The sequence below is a fragment of the Opisthorchis viverrini genome, assembly GCF_000715545.1.
Source record: "Opisthorchis viverrini unplaced genomic scaffold opera_v5_368, whole genome shotgun sequence".
Lineage (NCBI taxonomy): Eukaryota > Metazoa > Platyhelminthes > Trematoda > Opisthorchiida > Opisthorchiidae > Opisthorchis > Opisthorchis viverrini.
Genome location: NW_008752029.1, coordinates 426932 through 447614, shown reverse-complemented (window position 1 = coordinate 447614; position 20683 = coordinate 426932). Strand labels below are relative to the sequence as shown.

At 42.6% G+C, this 20683-nt stretch overlaps 1 protein-coding gene across 1 annotated transcript; it reads left to right on the top strand.

Moving 5' to 3' along the window:
* Positions 1–51: 51 nt before the first annotated feature.
* Positions 52–1299, top strand: T265_10476 (hypothetical protein; the record flags this gene model as incomplete). The annotated part of the gene is made up of 2 exons (XM_009176856.1): positions 52–193; positions 1040–1299. 2 exons carry the CDS (start codon positions 52–54, stop codon positions 1297–1299), a joined length of 402 nt encoding a protein of 133 aa, XP_009175120.1.
* Positions 1300–20683: the final 19384 nt, after the last annotated feature.

Sequence of the window (20683 nt, the reverse complement as noted above, 5' to 3'; positions counted from 1 at the left end):
ACTTTTCACCCTCAAAGTGTAAGGTGATGCTCTTGGACATGTAGTCACTAAATGCACCATTTGCAATCCAGGAAGAGACACTCGAAGTTGTGGGGCTCTTCACGTACCTTGGAAATACGCCACTTTAGACTCAACCATTTTGAACTGGTCTTTACTCAGAGAAAGACAGCATTAATTCGCTCACATACAAGGAGTCTAGAAGAAAAAACCGTTTTCAGAGAACAGTTCTACTGCAGACCTGTCTGGTTATACTCTTTCTTTCTGTAAGAGATTATTAGTTGATGCTCGGAGATGTTCTTATCAACTCTCCTATCATGACAGATTCTAAAGGAACTGCGATGAAGCCAGCAAAACGCGCGAAGCACGAGCTCTTGATCTCCATGAGCAATATGATTGGTTTCTCTGGGAAAGTAAGAGCGTGGACTGTGATGGTGAGAAACGCTAGGAAATATGATGAAAGAATGTGTACAATTACTTCACTTTTTCCAAGAATATCAAGCCTTCTTCCTCCATGTTTTCTAACTTAGAATGAAGGCTAACATGAATTGATAAGAATATCTGTTGGCACAATCAAGCGCCAAAAAACGATGCACCTGCCAGTTGTTGAGTCGGACTATTCCCCAATTAGCTAAAATTGAGCTGGGTTCAGAAACGGTCACACAACTAAAATCCTTCCTCTCCCTCCGGAACCTGCTTTCGGGGTGGTAAGTTTTTAGTATTCGTAGTTTTGAAAAAAATGGGATTCGACTGAAAAAAGGTTTGCATTTTTCAGGTGGAAAAACAACGAGACTTGGTTTGTAGTGAAAGACATTTATTGGCATAAAATTCGAAATAAGTTTCTTTCAAAGATTTTTCGGCACTTTCTATCTGATCGTTCCCTGCTTCATCAAAGGTTCTCGTGTGGTCTTCTCCAAAACGGGTGGAAAAACAACGAGACTTGGTTTGTAGTGAAAGACATTTATTGGCATAGAATTCGAAATAAGTTTCTTTCAAAGATTTTTCGGCACTTTCTATCTGATCGTTCCCTGCTTCATCAAAGGTTCTCGTGTGGTCTTCTCCAAAAACGAGTTTGTCAGCGCTCTTGGCCAACTTATGTCTTCGGATGAATACGTGGATTTTTCAGAATTTCAGGCGTTCTATGAAGGTTTATCAATAGCTCTTGCTGGATGTCCGTTGGATTCACTCACAGACTCAGATGACATGGAGACCTACGCGGCAATATTCGGGTCTTATGGGATGGCGTATAAAGAAGAAATGGACAGATTTGAACGCCTGGTCCGTGGATCGTGGGGAGTCTGAATGTACTTTATGGCTCATTCACATTTTGTTACATAACCGGTCTGAGTCATTGTTACCAGGCTCCATTTTCATCTCACTGTGATGTTTACATCGAAAGACTGATAATATTTGCGATTTTCTACAAATTCTCCTGTTCATTACATAACTTTCTTAACGGGTGGGTTCTTTAGTCGGCGAATGAATTAATGAATAAATAGGTGGATCGATGAACTGATGGGCACCCACAATCCAATCAGCGCAACAAGAGAAGTGAATTTCCCTTGCCACATTGGGAACTGTGAAAATTTCCAGGTGAGGTTATAGGGAGTGTCTTATGAAAGCCGTTTCTTGTAGACTTGAATTTGGTGAAGCAAAGATTACAGCATAGCATATCGGAACTTCTATATAAGGATGGATAAACGTACACAAACATTTCATGCTTGCTTTCACAGAACGAAATCGGGACAAAAGAAGACGAAGGCCGTCATCCCTAATATGTCCGTAAATTTTTTAGTAAGATGTGGCATGCACATCAGAGGTCGAACATTACATTTGTAGAGGTGAGGTTCATTCTTTAATCCTACAGAAGCTGATTTATGAACAAGCCGAATAAAATGTAAAATGATAGTATACACAAAACGAAATGGCATAGAAAACCTTAGTACATCTAAAATGGCTCAATTTTCGATGGGGAGGGTATGCCCAACTTCTTGTCAGACCAACTGAATTTAGAAATAGCAAACATAATGCGGAGTATATTGACAAGCCGAAATGCTGCAAAAAATTTACAACTCTGCAAGTGAATGAATGTCAACTAGAATTGGATCTTTGAAGAAGCAGAAACAAACATTCAGTGATAACCAGTAATAAAATTATAATCAGTGATAAAACATGAACGGACGGAGGTCAGATTTGTGCTGCGTAAAATTCTAGAACTTGAAACGTGTGGATCTGATCACACCGGGTGTTGGGATCATAAGCGCTCTCAAATAACCCACCAAGTTTGTCATTTGTAGGAGTAGTTTTCCAGAGCAAATGAAACTAACGAACGGTGATTGCAACACACAGGAGTTTGTCAAAACCGGTTTCCATCGTTTGTGCTGATAGCTATGGAGATAAATAAGCCCGTTTCGTAATCAGAAATTCATGCGAAACATGTTATTGATTTGCATGGGTGTTACAGTGCTCTATTACCAGAAGAGATGCACATTTGTTGAGTGAATCTCCTTGTTTGTACCAGGAGTAGCGAGTAGGTCTAGCAGCGTAGAAATATTTGGCCAATAGTACTTAGCACTTTTTGGTCAAGCTTAGGACTGGTGATTAGAACTGTCTTCGTGCTATTTATTGGTTACGTTTAATGTGTCAGAACCTAAAGACTGCACGGAGGAATGAAATACAAGCTAAAGCGGTTGGACCAATATGAGCAGTCGACAACACAGTCCTCATAAACGAGGAATTTATTGGCCTTGCCAAGGTAATTCTTCATCCTCGGGCCTCTCTTCTTTTGACAACAGCCGACAGTGTAAAGCTCTGCTTCAGAGACCATCATCTGAGCCTCCTGTCTACACCAAGACCTAACTTGTTATACATTCAATTCTTCTTTCTTAAACAGTGCCGGTTAAGCACGCAATGGGCACACTGTTCCCACTGCTATGGATTTGTGGGACTGTTGGAACATTCAAAGTCGTATTCCCACAACGCGTTTTCTATCTCTTCTCCGCTATCTTGCTTGTCTGTTGACAAATGTCAAGAGTTTTTGGCGAGATTACTGACCTTCATGATAACAGCAGCCCGGCATCTGCTCTCGTTCGTTTTCCCAGGATTTTCATCAGCCTGTTTTGGGAGCCCAAGCTATTGTTTACGTAGACCAAAGATGCGGTTCAAGGGACGCTAGATTAACTGAACAACTTAGCAACGTTAAACGACTCTGTCTACTGAATGTCTATCTGCTAATTGCGGGAACACAGATTTCCCGGCTGCATTACCAACCGGACAATGATCAGGCTTGGAATCCACTATGCAAAACATTCCACATATACGACCTTATTGGTGTAACTAACCGAGATATCCCCTTGTGAAATATAGGAGAATGATCGGATGAATGCATGTGCCGCTTTTTCTGCGAGTATACTTCAAGGGTGAGAATGAAAGACCGGGGGATGCCTCTGCACTTCGGTATTTTCTTCGAGGAAGGACTTACTTGAAGGTTAATACTGGAAACATTGGTGCATATAAAATGTTCAGCTGGGAAAGTGGATACTTTAACTCGGGTAAAAAAAGTTACCTATATAGCACATTATGCTGGGAGACTGAGATCAAAACTGACCTCTACCGGCTTCACTACGGTAGTATCTAGTACATGCGAGCACTCTGTAAATGACAGAGTCTGGATGATGAACTGACCTCAAACAAATACTCCGTTTGAATAGGGTTCCAGTTTCACTATAAAAAGCAAATGGAAGATGAATTGTAAAAGAATGGCAGTCAAGAAAGTCCAAAAGTGTGCTCACAGCTATGAAGATGAAATCTTCGAAGGGAAGTATTATGAGCATGAATTGCATTGCTAATCACAAGACAAAAATGGGATTGGTTGACCGGACTTTAGCCTTGATTGATATTTTATGATACCAAATAGGCGCAACCGCTCTCATTTTGTTTTTTTTTTCCGAAAAACCTTAAGTTTTAGAAAGTTCGAACAAATATTGGATGCATTTCTGACATCGTAATTAGTGGCAAAGCCGATACTGAGGTGTCCATGCCAAAAACTGCTTTTGGTCTACGGGACGTTTTCACAATAGGTCATCACTTTAACTTGCTGGTTGATGTATATTCAGGTCAGCCGCTTGCTAATCTTTACAACTACATATAACTCTGTATGTTTATGTAAATATTTGCCTGCATCTAAATAGTTTAATCTTACCTCGCTCCTTCTAACGATACCATCTGAGGCAGTACTGTCGCTGATACGTCTAAGTAGTAGTCGGTGTAAGAAGTGAATTTTTATTTGCTCTAACATACAACAACTCCTCTGATACGATTAAATTCGCTTTTGTTTGAGAGCGTTTTCGGGAGTTATCGGAATAGAGGAGCTATTGTCTCAGAAATGATTTGGACAAAAGACCACGGTGTTTTGTCCCAAAAAATCGTTCTTGGGAAGAGTTAGAGTCTTCCAATCCAATATTTTATTGCGAAAAACTGGAGGACGTTGGGCTATGATGGTAGCTATATCGGACAGTGTCCTAAATGTCGGCCTTTTATTAGCCTTGCTACTCAACTCAGGAATAAGTAGCTTAGGAGTTCCACAAACCAACATACCTGGTTTCTCGCTGTCTGAGGGTAATTGGACAACGTTCAGTCTGCAAATACTGTAGAATTTTAACTATAGGGGATACCTTAAATCACATGTAAGGGGGTAAATTCAGTCTGCCTGTAGAATTTTAACTATAGGGGATACCTTAAATCACATGTAAGGGGGTAAGTCAAGGTAAATCAAGGTTATATTGGTCTGGTCTACATTTTGCTTTACAATGACCAAAGGATATTGGTGTGTGTGTATGTATACAGATAAACGGAATGATATGACATATATGTTCTATTGTGTGTAGTCTGCATCTCAATTGTTGATGAGGGAAGTTGGGTGAGATCTTATGTATTCGTCAAGCGAATGTTTGAACGTCTCGAGGTTACCACAATCCACAACAGATGTTGGTAGTTTGTTCCACGTGAGGGATACGCGGACTGAAAAAAAGTAGCGCCGACAGTTAATGCGGGAACATGGAATGTCAACGGCCAATGGATTCCGTCGGGTCTGTCGGGCCAAATTAACTGTGAACAAATGTTTTAAAGGGTGATTAGGGGTGTTTATTATCTTGAACATCAGGATGAGGTCTCCTCGTATACGCCGATAAGTTAAATCAAACAAATCGAGTTTACGTAGCCTTTCACTGTAGGGAACGTTCCGGAGGCCAATGACCAGCTTGGTCGCGCGGTGGTAGATACACTCTAGCAGTTGTGTATCCTTTTGCAGCCATGGAGACCAGGCTTGGATCGCGTATTCCATTGTCGGCCGGAGATATGTGTTCATGATAATAGGGAGAATTTCAGCCGTAAAACGATAAAATATTCCCCTAAGCATCCCGAGCAGTGCCGAGGTCTTGCGATATACTGATAGACAGTGCTTACTCGGCTTCAGGTTGCTAGAAATCCAGACGCCGAGGTCTTTTTCCTCAGCCACCCATTCCAGTTCATTGGATCCCAGTTTGTATGGGAAGTGGTAGCTCTTCCCCAGATTTATGAGTTTGCATTTCTGGAAATTCAGCGGCAGCCGGTTTTGGATGGACCATTCGTCGATTCTTTGCAGATCTTGCTGTAGCGCATCACAATCAGCCTTTCCATGAATTTCAGACCAGATTTTTATGTCATCAGCAAAAAGTACGGTTTTGCACTGCAGAAGTTTCGGCAGGTCATTCATGTATACCAGGAACAAAATTGGACCAAGAACCGAACCCTGAGGGACACCACTTGTGGCGGCAATTTTATCGGAAAACGCTCCATCGACACGAACTTGGACCGAACGGTCACTCAAATAGTCTTTCAGCCAGCTCAACAGATTTCCCGTCACGCCATACATTTCAAGTTTCCGAAGAAGGATACTGTGATCGACTCGATCAAAGGCTTTGGATATATCCAAGTAACAGGCATGTACAGTAACTCCCGCATCGACTGCTCGTGTCCAGTCATCGAGTGTCACGAGGAGATTGGATAAACAAGAACGATTCTGTCGAAATCCGTGTTGTTTATCGCTCAACAAGGAGTGAATTTCAAGGTGCGATTTCAGGGCTTCTGCTATAATTCGTTCCATTACTTTTGATATTACTGGGAGAAGAGTGACAGGTCTGTAGTTAGATGCACACGTTCTGATACCTCCTTTGAATATGGGGGCTATTATCCCGCATTTCCAATCCTCTGGTACCAACCCTTCTTCCAGAGAACTAGCGAACAGTTTAGCCAGAGGATAGCTAAGTGGTTCAGCGCAGTGGCGCAGAAGCAGTGGTGTAACGCCATCCCCACCAGGTGAAGTGTGTACCTGTAAGCCGCGAAGGTGTTTGACAATGTTAGCCCGATCAATATGCACGTCCGATAAAGTTTCGTCCGTTAGTACCTCCACAGTTTGTATAGGAGCGCGGGTATCTTCAGGAGAAAACACGGAAGCATAAAATGTGGCAAGGGCATTAGCTGTTTCAAACGCATTTGCAGTCATTCCCGATTCTGTCTTTATGGCAGATATACCTGGTTTAACTTTAGCCTGCGCATTCACGAATTGATACAATAGTTTGGGGTTTTTCTCCATCCTAGTCATCAATTTGAATTGCTGTTGTAGTTTGTCTTCCTTGATTAGTGACGTGACTTTATTCCGCAACTTTCGGTACGACTCCCAGTGTTCGTCGGTCCGGTTCGTTTTATATTGAAACCAAGCGATGTTACGTTCTGTAATCCATTTTCTTGTTCGACTCCTCACTGTGAACATCTGTACGCAGGTGGCTCGAGGCACCTCTGTCGAATTGTCTGCAATCAAGGTCTGCAGCTGGGCTATGAATGATTTCCATCGCCTATTAGTATTTTCGTGTTCGTCATCCAGCATATTTAGGTCCTGGAAGGCTGAGATTATCTCCCGAAAATTGGTCTTCAGAACATATTTATGTGGGTCGCTTAAACGTACGGAGGAGCAAGTGAAATCGAACAAGAGCACGAGATGGTCGCTCTTTCCCAGTGGTGGTCTATATATGATTTGTTCAACCATAAATGGCTCACTAGTTAGTATAAGGTCAAGTAACGAAGGTTGATCTGTTCCACGAAACCTCGTACATTCGTTAACATGGTTGAATAAAGGTACCAAATCTAACAGCTCCTGAAAGTGTGCTTCAACTGAGTTGAGCGAGTATGAAGCGACGAAAAGCTGGGGAAAATTGAAATCACCCATAATGAGAATGGGAATGGAGTAGTAAGAGCATACGCGACGGATTCGGTCACATATACTGAATGTGTGAGTGTCCATTGCGGTTGGAGAGCGGTAAATGACACCAATAATGCACGCATCTATCTTGTTTGACTTCAGCATACACCAGAGGGTATCTTCAAGGATGAGATTAGCGTCAGGTATTTCAGCACATTGAAGACTACTGTCATAATATAGTGCAACTCCACCGCCATGGGTGGCTCGATCGTGTCGTATAACACTCATGTTTGTAATTTCGATTTCCTTGTCCGATATTTCCGCTTGCAACCAAGTCTCAGTCACTGCCACCAAGTGAGGTTTGTATTGGTCGCAAAAGGCGTTTAATTCTGCCACTTTACTGGGCAGACATTGGGTATTTGTATAGAGGCACTTAAGGCTAGTCGTTGTGGTTAATTCTGCTGTGCTGCAACGCACGACTCCCGGGGAGCCAGCAGTGATTCGTTTTTTGGTAAATCGTTTTTTGACCCCAATTTTTCCATCATAGTCTGAATACCAACCGTGGTTTGTTGGTATTCATCAGTGATCGTTTGCGTTTGAATAGTTCCTATTTCGCCAGTCCGAATCGTATCAGCAGATGCGTTTGAGCGTTTAGGTGAGCTTATTCTCAGTTCCCTCGGAAGCAAATTACGGTGCCTTCGCCACTGAGCTTTCACCAAGTTGGCCATTTCGGCACGAAGAAATGTCAGCTTTAAGGGTCTAGGGCCGTTTCCCATGTATTTTTCCGATTTAGGAATTCTGAAAGCATCAACTACTGCCACCTCTTCCGTTTCGAGCGTACTACTCAGAAACTTCCACTGTAGAACGTCATGTGAAATGCGTGCCGTTTTATCGGAGGCATCGTCAATCTCAGGGACACCCAGAATGATCAAGCTCCGATCATCAGCACGATTATTAGTCGCTTGATTTTCGACATTACGAGATCGTTCTGTCCATGGTACGTCAGCATGAACTCGCGCGCTATTTTCCGAATCGCTCTGGAGTCGAAATGCTGACAACAGTATATTTTCTAATTCTTTTTCTGTCTTAACAGTTACTCTGAGAAGTCTGGGTTTGTCTTGATGATGCGATTTCGGCGGTCGGCTCAGGCGAGTCAGCGAGACTGGTTCGATGGGATCAAGCTGTATTCGATTGCACAGCTTTAACCATTCTTCCATATCGTGCTTATGCTTAGCCGATAATAGTGAGTCGCTTGGCTCCTTGATATTAGTGCATATTACGCTTAGTTTAGGTTTCGGTTTCAGTTTCCTAGTATGGTCGGTAACCTTCGATGCGGGGCAACCGACAATTCCCATGTTCTTGTGTATACTGTTGAGTTCCGCTGGCTCAGGTTCAGTAACATTCGTCTTTTTTGTCTTGGTGCTGTTTGGTCTGGTTTCCTCAACAGTCCTCGGAGTGCAAGCAGCGTCTGCCATTGACCTAGATGCCTTCGCTGATTTTACATCAGTTGTCTGGTTAACTAGGGGCAGCAGAAGCTCTCTGAGTTCTTGTATTTGTTTTTCCAAATGGGATATTTTATCCTCCGTCTCTCTGTTTGCTCTAAAGCCCATAGTGGTCGGTATATCTACTTGGCCAGTATCGACATTGGAGGCTCTACACATAGTGCATCGATAACAGATAGATGGATGCTTTGGGTCATTAATCATCTGAGCGCTCAGATCAGTCAGGGTATTGTCACAACGCGCATGCACCAGTAATTTGCAAAATGCACAATTAACTACGGTGGTGTCTCGACTTACCGGGCCTTGGCAAACAGCGCAATGACCGTGAGGTGATTGTTCCATGATTGGATGAGTCAAGGTCTCGGTCGGGTTTGGCACGGCCGTGTTCTTTGTGTGCGCAGCGGATCGCGTTGCGCGTTTGCACGTGTTGGTCGGTTGGTTCGACGTATGCGTGGGTGTGGACGCTTTGCGGTTCTTTGTCGGCCTGGTCGCCTGCATCGGGTGAGCGGATCGTGTGTGCGGTTTCGACACTGGCAGGGCAAGTGGGGTAGCACGTAGGACGAATTTCGGCGGATGTATGAAAGCTGGTAGCTGGCGTAATACTTCACCGATCTTAGTGAAATTTGCTGCACTAGATAGAACTCGTCGTCAGCTTTCTTCTAGTGTAGAAACGGGATAACGGCCAATAAAACTGGGTATACTTGTACGCGTGGATGTGGAGGCCGCGTACGTTGTAAATCCGTTAGTCGTGAACACCGTGAAAAATTTTCACAGATGAATATAGATGGTATATTCCAATAGATCTCCCAAAGAGAGATCGAATGGTATGTCGGTGAGCGTTGTAGGACAAAATAGATCCGAGAAAACTGTATCGGAGTCGGAGCGCCAAAAGATGCGACTGCACAACAGGCTAACAGCGTGCGAGTTTTTTTGCTCTTTTTGCCGGTTCTTCATTGTGAATCGGGTCGCCCGGCTGAAAGGAAATTACATAATATTATAGTCACTTTGAAAAACAGTAGCTGACAGGATGGCTTCCATTGAACACCTTCAAAAACAAAAAACTTCCATCAGCAATTTTAGATGAGTTTAAGCTTCATTTATACCCCTTTTGCGGGTATTTTTACATGACACGTTGGACAAATGATGCCTATCTGGTGCTATTTCGCTAAGTCTATCGCTAGTGCGTCAGAATGAAGCGAACTGTTCCGAGAAAACAGTATAGTTACGCGGCTTATGTGCCGTAAATTTCTGACGGGCATTCAAATGGGTTTTACAGCGCTTATTTTTTATACCAATGGAAGCATCTAATTTCAACTTGAGAGTTCTCCTAGTGTAGCGGTACTGAAGTCGTTCCACTGCTTTGTTTCACCAGCCTCTTAGATTGTTATTTCTTTCTGTCTCTTTGCATTATTAACCGGTGGTTTACAATCTTTTTCCCCAATAGCTTCCTATCATTTTAGTTAGAAAACACTCCATTATGTTTACAGATTAGCAGGTTCTCCGAATGTTATTCCGGGTGACAAAATTCAACAGTTTTATCTATGGAGGTAGATAGTTCAGTGTATAAAGCCATTTATTTGGGCAAAGAAGTTAGGACTTCGAACATTTAATCGGATCCCTGTCATTTTAGATAGTGGTTATCGTCAAACACTCCAAGTTGAAAAATAATTCGATTGTTTTAGTGCACTCAGCCTAATCCAGCTGAGTCTCTTGTTTATTGTAATCTGATTCCAATTTGGGTTCAAGTAGAACATAGAGTTGAAGTAAAATATCCACCTGACGAGCCCCAATAACAATCAACCGAATTGTGAGTCGCCGAAGACTTTTCAGCAACCTTATGAGTAGTATGTTACGCTAAATATTATCCTTATTCAATGAGATTTATAAGAATTATAAAAACAGACAACCACATATATATGTGAGCGTAGTTGAGGTAAGTAATCCATCCTGGCTGGGAACTGCTTTAAGGTGGACTGAGTGGCAATTTACGCCTGTATTTCGGTCTTGCTGCAACGGTTCGTACACACTTAGAAATCATTCATGGCATACATTTAACCACATTACAGTCGCGTTCATCGGTAAGTTAGCCAACTTATGGTCTTGAACGCCTGGAGTGCGCATGCACGCAATCCTCGAAAGTACCGAATACGTTGCATACTCCGTCTTTTAAATTTACTCGGCTGACCTGGGATCCTCACAAATACATCCTTTTCCTTTGTGTTCACACTGAGACCCGCATCATCAGCGTGGTTGATTTTGAGGTGAGGGATACGGTTTAGTAATACGAAGTTTTTTTTAAAAAAAATTGCTGTCTGAGGAGAGATCTCTTGCGGTCACATTTTGATGGTTTGGTCAATCTTATAGAAAATACGGGTTGATTCTCATTCTAACAGGACGCAGATTTATCAGTTTAGTAGTCTGCTTAAACGTGGAGACGTGAAAGTTGAATGGTTCCTGTACAAAGCCAAGCATAAGAGAAAAACTCGACAGACTGGATCAGCCGATCCGAAAGGATTGATGAGGCGGTAGAACATTGCACAACAATCACTCGATGTTTTCAGGTAACAACGCTGGACTTAATTTAAGTGGAATCGCCGCTCTGGTCTGAAAGTACTTGCATCTCATTTATTCCGTTTCGTCCTACCCCTCAGATCGGTTACTCCAGATACCTGAGATGTTTATCACCTTCAGAGCTTTGATAATACACTCCTTAGGCTATTTAACATTTTGGCTTAGACAAAGCTAACTAACTACCTTTGACCAGGATCTAGCATGGTGTGGTGTACTCCGATCTTCCACTCACCACGTGACCGATTCGGTTTTTTAACGGCCAGCATGTATAGTTAACTTGTAATTCATAAGTGCTGAACGGATGGTATATACCACTCAGTCTGAAAAACTGAAGATTACTTATCAGTCAGGTTGAATAGAAATGAATAGAAATACAGGTATAATAAAAATGAGCTACGGAATTTGACCATTCTGAACAATGAAGGGGACACGAGAACCCAAGTAAGCTGCCTCGCAAATTGTCGTTAGTTGCTTTTCCTGATCAGTCCGACGGATATGACTAAACGTATCTGAGAGCTGTAGGTAAGCAACCGATATTGATTCGTCATTCCATACCGTACAGAATATCTTAAGTTAATGTAATTAACCCAGTCTGAAATGGTCTCTGTAGGGTAGTACTCGGTATCGTTCGGATAAAACTTCGTAAGACTAAACTCTTTTCATCAGCCGAATTATGAAAGATAACTCACAGTTGGAGAGCGTCATTCCTTGACTGTACCGTGAGACACGTGACCAATTAGTTATATATGAAACGTCGTAATCAGAGTTAAACAATGGCCGGTATTCTGTAACACAGTTCTCACCCTACTGAGATATTGTGTTAACTTCATTCAATTCAGTAGTGTCTGATTAACTCGAATTCGAGTTTTGCCATCTGGCTGTGCTGGAAAGACCATGAACTGGTAAAAACATTTGGAGCAGCGTACTGTCCTAATAAATAAGATTGGGAACGAATAATGAGGGAAGTGATATACCAGCAAAAATTAGATACTTGAAAAGGTTAGATTCTTCTTTGTTCGAGAAAAAATCCAACGAAAATTAGTTACACAACGGCGTTTATCGAGGAAAACTCCCGGAAAAGAACATGTGCCTTAACCATCCAAATTCGTTGGTAATCATGGCCTTCAAAAGAGAGCTATTTTTGGCTTCCCATCTTTATTGGTGTTTCTTGCGATAGTTACCCATAGCTTATCTGACATGAGTAAGTGTGCTATAATATGGCCAAATGCAGAATCCTGTTCACCAAATGACTTGTCACTCATCGGCTCAAAGGTGGGTGGCCTTGGGGGATAAGCCATCGAGATTGACTGTTTTCCAGAAAGGCGCAAGTAGTTGGCTGTTATTTGCTTTGTTACACAGTTAGCCAAGTTGATTTAAATCTGTCTACACCCGAGTGGAAGGACTCTGATGCATTTCGAGGGTGGATATTTTTGTTTCTTAGTAACGTGGAGTTTGATGAATCTCGCTGGCACGAAAGTACAGTTTGATCCCCCTTTGTTCTTTTTTAGCTACTTACTACGATAGTAGACCTTCTACCGATAGTGTAGATTGATACTTTATTTAATCCTTTTCTTGTACAGTGTGGTTGTCATTCGATTGTCACTTTGACAACTGTTATTTAGGGTTTCGGAAGCCAATATTAGTGATGGTTCAACTTAACGAAGTTTCCAGTCTGTTACTGTCTTCATATCGTTTTCCTGGATAGAATTTTCCTTGGATACAATGAGTGTAGCCATCTGATCAGCTTACGCGAGCATTCTATTTGCCTACCCTTCCACTGTGCTTTGAATCTCATCTAACGGCCTCCTTTGGCAGTCCGAACCGCTTACGCAGCAGATTGCCTCTAAATGATTCAAGCGTGATTCTGGGTCATATGGGGTGAAAAACGGTATTACCGCATTGTCAGTAAAGGCAGAGATGACCTTGAGGAGTACCTGGATGTCCACTGAACCTCTGTGGATGAGCTAGAAGTACGGCCTCTGTTCTTGTAACAGGGAACTGCAGACTGCCTGAAGTGGACTGCCTAGTTTGGTGTGTGCATGTGATATCTAGAAGCTAACCGCACTGATTTTACTTGGTTACTCTCTGATTACAGTCACTCAGCAGATTACGAGAATTCAAAACGCCAGTGTGAACATGTTAGCTTGCGTAGATAGCCCCAGGTCTCTTGTTGGTCACCCCGGCCGGTGGTTTGGTGTAGGGTACGTCGTTATTCGGAAACGCCGTAGCATCGTGCTAGTTTGGAAACTTTTATGAAATAAGGTGTGGATAAGATACGAATGAATTTTTTGAGGACATACCCCTAGTTTCTCGTCAACCAAGTGTGAACTGCAAGATAATAACAAGATAATCGAGATCGACAAAACGGAACTGCCATTATCGGCGCTGGATCCTGCAAGTGATCCCATCCGTTCAGTCCGCCGTGATCAATGTTCTGGCCATCGTTGGTTTGGAGTTACAGTTAAGCTGGCCATCTTGGAAAAACAATGAACAAACCATCTGTCAGTCCCCTGACAGACACATGTGTTCTTTCTCTTTCGCTCTAGTGAAATCATCCCCACCACGAAAGCAGAGTAAACGGGACCTCCATCGCACAGGCTACGTTGTGACAGGTCTTTTTAGGGCACTTTTCATAGTGCAAGAAACGATAGCTTTTCCAAAGACCCCTAACCCTGACCATTGCGTAAGAGAGATGTACTAAGCTAAGGTTTTCATCCAGGCCACCAAGACTGAGTGTTTTTTCTGTTACCGGGCTCAACTTGGTATGACTCAACAGTGCGCTGTCCCGAAGAACAAGTTATGCATACATTCCGGGGTTAAGCTCCACCGGTTATTGTGGTGCGGTGGAGTAAGCAATAGTCACCGAATCAGTTATTTAACCCGATAAATGTAATTGGTGCTTTGTTGTCGTATTTTACTTATGATGCGAAATCAACCAACTGAGAAACCGGTTCCGATATCAAACTCCGGCAAAAGGATTGCAGTGAGACGAAATTCGACGCCATTGGGACATCCTCTTCAGCAGGATCGTTCGTCCTTAGGTGCCTGCTTGTACAGCAGACTACTGAACTCAAATCGTATTGATTGCAATTCTCAGAGAACTATAAAGTACAAGTTACCACAAAATGCGTATATTTACCCGGAAGAAGCCGAGGATGTCTCCCAACTGTGTGAAAAGAGACCAAACCCACTAGTACGCAAACATGCAACGAAAGGAGTACCTCAAAATATGCCCAATGAATGAGGCTACTTTTATGGAACACATTAATTTCAAGAATAGAAGTTCCTATTGAGTCTTCCATTAAAATCAACTTATTGCGCAAATGGATGTACTCCTCAAATTGCCTCCGATTCGGGTTATATTAAAATTAAGGTTAATGGAAATTTGGAGTTTTCGCTTACCTTATGAACCCGAAGAAAGGCTAAACTGGTCGATGGCTGTCGAAAAGCCTTCAGCAACCCTATGTGTAGAGTGTTCGGACGAAAAAACAAAAACTGCTTTGGAGAAATTCGTAAAAACCAAAAAATACTATATTCTTGCTCTTTAGACATCTGAAGATGTTCAGACCTCAGAGTTCCTCCTGTATATATTAGATATTTTGCTGCGAATAAAATCTTCAATCTAGGAGCCGTTTAAGTAGCACTCAGGTTGCTAAATGTTGGTATTACTGATCACAGAATAGTGGGCCCGTTATTTTCAGTACTAGAACATCATAAATGAGAGATTCAGTTGAGTCTCTCGCGAAAACCAAATTGATTTGCAAATGAGCGTATTGCTCGAAAACAGTACAATTCGGGTTCAAGTAGACCATAATGTTGACGGAAACTCGGAGACTGCGCCTGCCTGATGAGCCCCAAGAAGGGCAAAACCGCTCGTGGGCTGTTGAAGAGTTTTCAGCAAACTTGTGAGTAGCTTTCTTTATGAAAATATACTAGACCCCTTGGTTAAATTGCTGCGCATTTAGATATTCATTAAAAAAACGCCTTGAAAAACGCACGGCAAGCAAGCAAGTCTTTCGAGGATAAATGGCGGATCATACATCTCTCTTTCATTTTAATTCCTTTTATTTGACCTCATCATTCGACCTCTTCCTCCGTAAGCAAACCGTACTGATGCCGACTGACCAAAAATCATCTTGCTTTGGGAGGTTTTTATTTACTTGTATTGGACAGTACTTTTGTGGAACATACTTCGCCTAATCTTTTTCGGTAAGTTGAAGATGATTTAATGCATTATGGTGATCATATCTCCCTCGAACTGTGCAGTAGCTGTGATAATCCAGATGGAGAATCAGCGAAATACACTCATTTGCAAACTAATTTGGTTTTTCAGCAACATTATGAGTAGTACATTTCAAAATATACATGTATCGCGATATCGCGAATATTGTAGCGACTGAAACAGGAGGCGGCAGCACATTCAGTTGTCTGGAATAATCACAAACGGGAGATTCAGCTCTGTTCCAGGTGAGCCTCTCGCAAAACCAAATTAGTTTGCAGATGAGTGTATTTCGCTAATTTCGTTTAATTTGGTCTCAAGTAGAACGTGAGGCTGACGGAAATGCGGGGACTGCGCCTACCTGATGAGCCCGAAGAAGGACGAAACCGGTCGCGGGCTATCGATGGATTTTCAGCAACCTTATGAGCAGTACATTACAAAATATAGATGGAAAATCATTCACCCGTACAGAAGAACATGCCATTTTAGGGTGCTGAGAATCCATTGAGGTCAAAAAACAAACTGTCAGTCAATTTATGAGTCTGGTGTGTCATCAGTTGTTCATTTGTTGGTACATGTGTAGTCGTGTGCATGTGCAAGAAGACGGGCCGGTAGACCAATCAACATTTGGACGGTGTATGTCCTTGGAATTGGGTGACCATAGTTAGTCTGTTCCAAACTTCACTCAAATTTCTTATTGATTAGTAACAGAAACTCCAGGTGTCCCAATGCGGCCTCAGTTTTGCTTCATTCATTTACTGTCCACCATGCGTTCCACTGGACTACTTAAATCTTCCTTTTTGGTGACGTTCATGCTATCCTCACATGCAATTATTTCGTCGATTCAAACGCCAGAAGGCGATGGCAGCCAAGTCGCCGTATGCAATGAAAACTGGACCAACTGGGTTTTGAGTGGTGTGAAACGCAGAGACTGTACAGTAGCCTATACGGAGCTTAATGAACAATATCCCTGTTTAGCCGTATGGGCTCAGCTTTCCAGACACATTTATTGCACTTTACCTCTTCAGGCTACTGGTGTTGTTTGCAATTACGGAGACTCCTCCACTTGGAAGTGTACTCACTATATGGAGTCCATTGCTTTCGTCTGCTTCCTCAATTCATCCAGTTACCTAGTTCAGAGTTTACTCGATCTTAACAAGGACTTTGCCAATTCAGTTGCAACCCATCGGATCACCAACCATGTGAAACCCGCCGACTTGACGCAAATGAGTACTGACAAATGTTACAGGTTACCATTGATGTGGGACAGGACTATCATCACACTATTTGTATTCGGGGTAGTTTCACCAGTCGTCGGTCTGTTAGTCTTGCTGTGGGTGGGGTACACAAGTGGCTGGTACAAGAAATACTGTAACAAGGCGAAAATCTCTCAGGTTTTCCACGTTGGTGTGAAAGAGAACAAAGCTGATGATTCTCGAGCCGGTGGAACCTATGCTGCAGATCGACCAGGTGTGCGAGGAGGTTTGACGCGTATGAAAACGTGATCGTCCAAAAATCCCTGTTTGCCAAAATGGGTCATGTATACGGCTCATCTGTTAGATTGCCGTTGATTTTCTGAAACAAAAAACGAAGAGGCGTTTTTTAACAAGCTTATCACACACGTTGTTTTGTGTTCTGCTTTAACCTCCTCGGACATAGTAACATGTAAAAGTCATATTTTTATTAAAGTACTGAGACCCCTTTATCCATTGCAGCAGATAAAACGGGAAAAGACCTAATTAGTAAGATGTTAACAGTTATATTACTCTCACCAACTGTCCACATAGAGTACGAAATTTTGGGTTGACTACGAGGTAACAATGTTTTGAAAAATACATATGATAACATTTGGAATCTGTGGGGGCCTCAAAGATCAATGTTTGAGCACTTCCTGAGTTTTATTAGTAATGCCTCGTCAAATATTAGCATCCAGGATGTTTGATCGCGCATCAGAAACAGTGAAGTACTGTATTGAGTCAACGAGACGACCTATGGCAAGCAAATGCCTTACGGTCGTTTATGTCGAGTTCCAGGCAGTAGGATGAACACTGAATGAATGTTTTCTTACAAAGCGTATCATATTTATGTGTGCGTTTGCGATTCTTCGAGAGCGACCGTGGTCTATACTATCAATGCCAACGTCACCGCTACTGCAGGTGAGCTAGTAGACGAAATGGGCTACTGAAATACCGCCCCCTCGAGGTTGTTGCGGCAGGGCCAAGGTGAGCTGGCTTATTTTTGGTCTCATGGAGCGGAAAGTGCTGTCAGGTGAGGTTGTTAGTTTTTACCTAATGGTTGTGAATATAGGATACACTTTATACTCTGGCCTGAAGAAGACTTCTTTCTTTCCGACAGCAGCAACCAAGTTTGCTCTAGCTTTGCGTAGGCTGTATTCAAACGGAACGTTCCAGACAGCCATTCTTGATTGGAAGTTGTTTCAGGAGCTCTTATTCTCAGTGCAGTTCATGGAAGTTGCAAATGTTTCTCACCCTATTTACTAGTGAACTGATTAAGCCGAGTCTGTAAAATCACCGATACAAACTTGAAAAGTGGTTGCACCGTACACTGTAGGCTGTTTCACGGTAGTCGGCACGGGTTATTGTGGATATCTGAGGAGCAGAATATTTAAGTAAGCTGGGCTATCGTTTGACTTCCTTTAATATTATAAGGACTGAAAATAATTAAACCATAAACCTGATTGCACTTTAGTGGTGAAAATTAGGGTCTCATCAACATGAAAATTGTAAACTTTGATGCCTGCAATTTTATCACATAATTGCCTTTCTATAATAGTTAAGAATATGCCGGTGAGCATACTGCCTGAGGAACTGCCCGTGATGAAGCCGGCCCCCTGGCTTTGAGTAACGTTCTCATGCTAAAAGCAAGCATTTGGTGTATACAGAAAGACAGGACCCTTCGGTAGAGAAGGTGATACGCCTGCTGGTATTTTGCTGGACCATCTAGCCACCCATAAACTAAAAGATTTTACGTAGTCGTGCGTTAGTAAAAAGGAAAGTCAGTGGGAAAACCTTGGCTTACTGATATTCAATCGATGGTGTGACGGTTCAAGAGATTCTTCCAAACAGTTGGGCGTTCAACCTGTACCGGAAGGACGTAAAACATCCATCAACTGCAGTGCCAGTTTGCGATACACAGAAGAGCGTATGACCTGAATTTTCGGTGAACTTCGAACTTCGGGTATTTATGTCCCAAGTGACTTAGCCTCGCGTGATGGAACCAAGAAAGCGCAGGAGCTGAAGATTTCTGGTACCAACTTTTCAGTGAGAGTGTTGTTGTCTGGTGTGGTATCCAACTTGAACAATCTTGCGTCCAACACAATACATCTCAATTTTTTGTAAACATCTCTAAGTTCAGCAGAAATTGTGGTGGCACCTTCATCGCGGGACGGACCGATGGCTCTCCAAAAGAATCGCTGAACGCATCCCTAAATGTTGGATGCACTCCGTGAGACAGCAGTAATTCAGTGGCCAGTCTACAACCCGAAATTCGGCATCATCGAATGCAAAACATTTACTACTCATAGGCAATAATTAGTCATTTTAATTCGCAGCCAAACACCTCAGATACTGAACTTTGGCGAAATAATCCTGGTAGAAAAACTCAGAGCCGCTTCTATCTGCACAAAAGAGTGTTATTTATCTGGAGTTTATGAAACAGCTGATGGAAAGACTCTGTTATTGGCAGAATGAACAGTTATCCCAGGGAATGCATTTAGGACCACTTATCTACAATAATGTCGAATGAACAGCATTTTAAGGGGTGAAATAGCATGTGGTTTGGACTTGTAAACATCATCAACAAATTTGCATTTAAAGTGTATTATGGGGGTTAACGTTGCACTTGCCCTCATACAATCATTAACAATTAGATGCCTGACGAATGATAGTGTTTACCCAAGATATCACACTGACTATCCTATTCAAGTGTCCGGCGGGGTTTCCTTTAGCCCACTCGCAGGCAAGATCGTTAGCAAACCCGGCTTGTTCTCGTAAACGTTTTCGGGACAAAAAGAGTAAACCTAGGATTGGCCGGTTTCCCGAACCCACTGCAACTAGTGAGCTTCATCATGTGAGTTGGGAATGAGCCACCACCTTACTATCATTTATTTTTGAAGAGCATGGTCACAAACATAAGAAGTGAATGCAATTGACGAATGCGAAATGATGACAGGAGAATATGAGAGAAAAAAATAAAAGAAACGTCTCATTCGAATTCATACCACCAACGTTTCCAGTCAGATGAGATGAATCCCAACGTATGTAAGTATTTTGATATGGGGATATGCGTCTAAAGACCGACAACCGAAGAAAGGACAAACAGTGTTGAATGCTCTTCAAGGCGCGGTAGGCGCTGGCATAGTCAAGACTCGCACATCAGGCACAAAGTGTCCGTCAGACTGGGTCTGGTGTGAGATTAAATGGCAAAAGTGTACATTCAGCGCTATGTGCCACGCATAAAAGTGTCATAAGAACGCAGAGAGCCCACAATGGCAAGCAAACACAAGTCACTAACTGTGGCTTTAAGAAGTCCCAGCCCAACAACAGCCTTGGCGGAGTAAGGAAAGCAGATCCCTCGATTAGAGATGATCATCGGTTGGGGAGCAAAAATTTGACATCACGACCGATTGCACGTAGGGCTGAGATTATGGCGAGGGAATATTCATCAGCACGATAATTCTGCTTCTTCTCACTCCATACAGTCACTCCGCAACTATGCTGACATCGTTGATTCCTACTCGTAACCATAGCACAGTTTAGCAGTATTCAACATGTTTACACTTTGTCTCCTGTGACAAAGCAGGATGCCATGAAGTTTTAAAACTGGTTCCCAGACGCAACATTGTAAAGCTTATAAACAACAAGATTCCCTTTCCGTTACATCAGCCCTGTCAGGAAGAAGTCCAATTAACCCGCGAAATTCACTGCAGTCAGATCGGTAGTAGTCGAGTCAAGCATACGAAGAGAATTTTTGTTTAGGGCTCAGAATAATTTTTCACTACTGACCTTAGAGCACCGTATTGGTAGATCACACACTTTGTCTCTAAAGTTGTACGATGAAACCCCTGTACCCGAGAGCTCAGCTTCATCAATTCTTAGAAGTTTTCCATTGCATTTCGGGCTTTGATAGTTGTCCCTTATC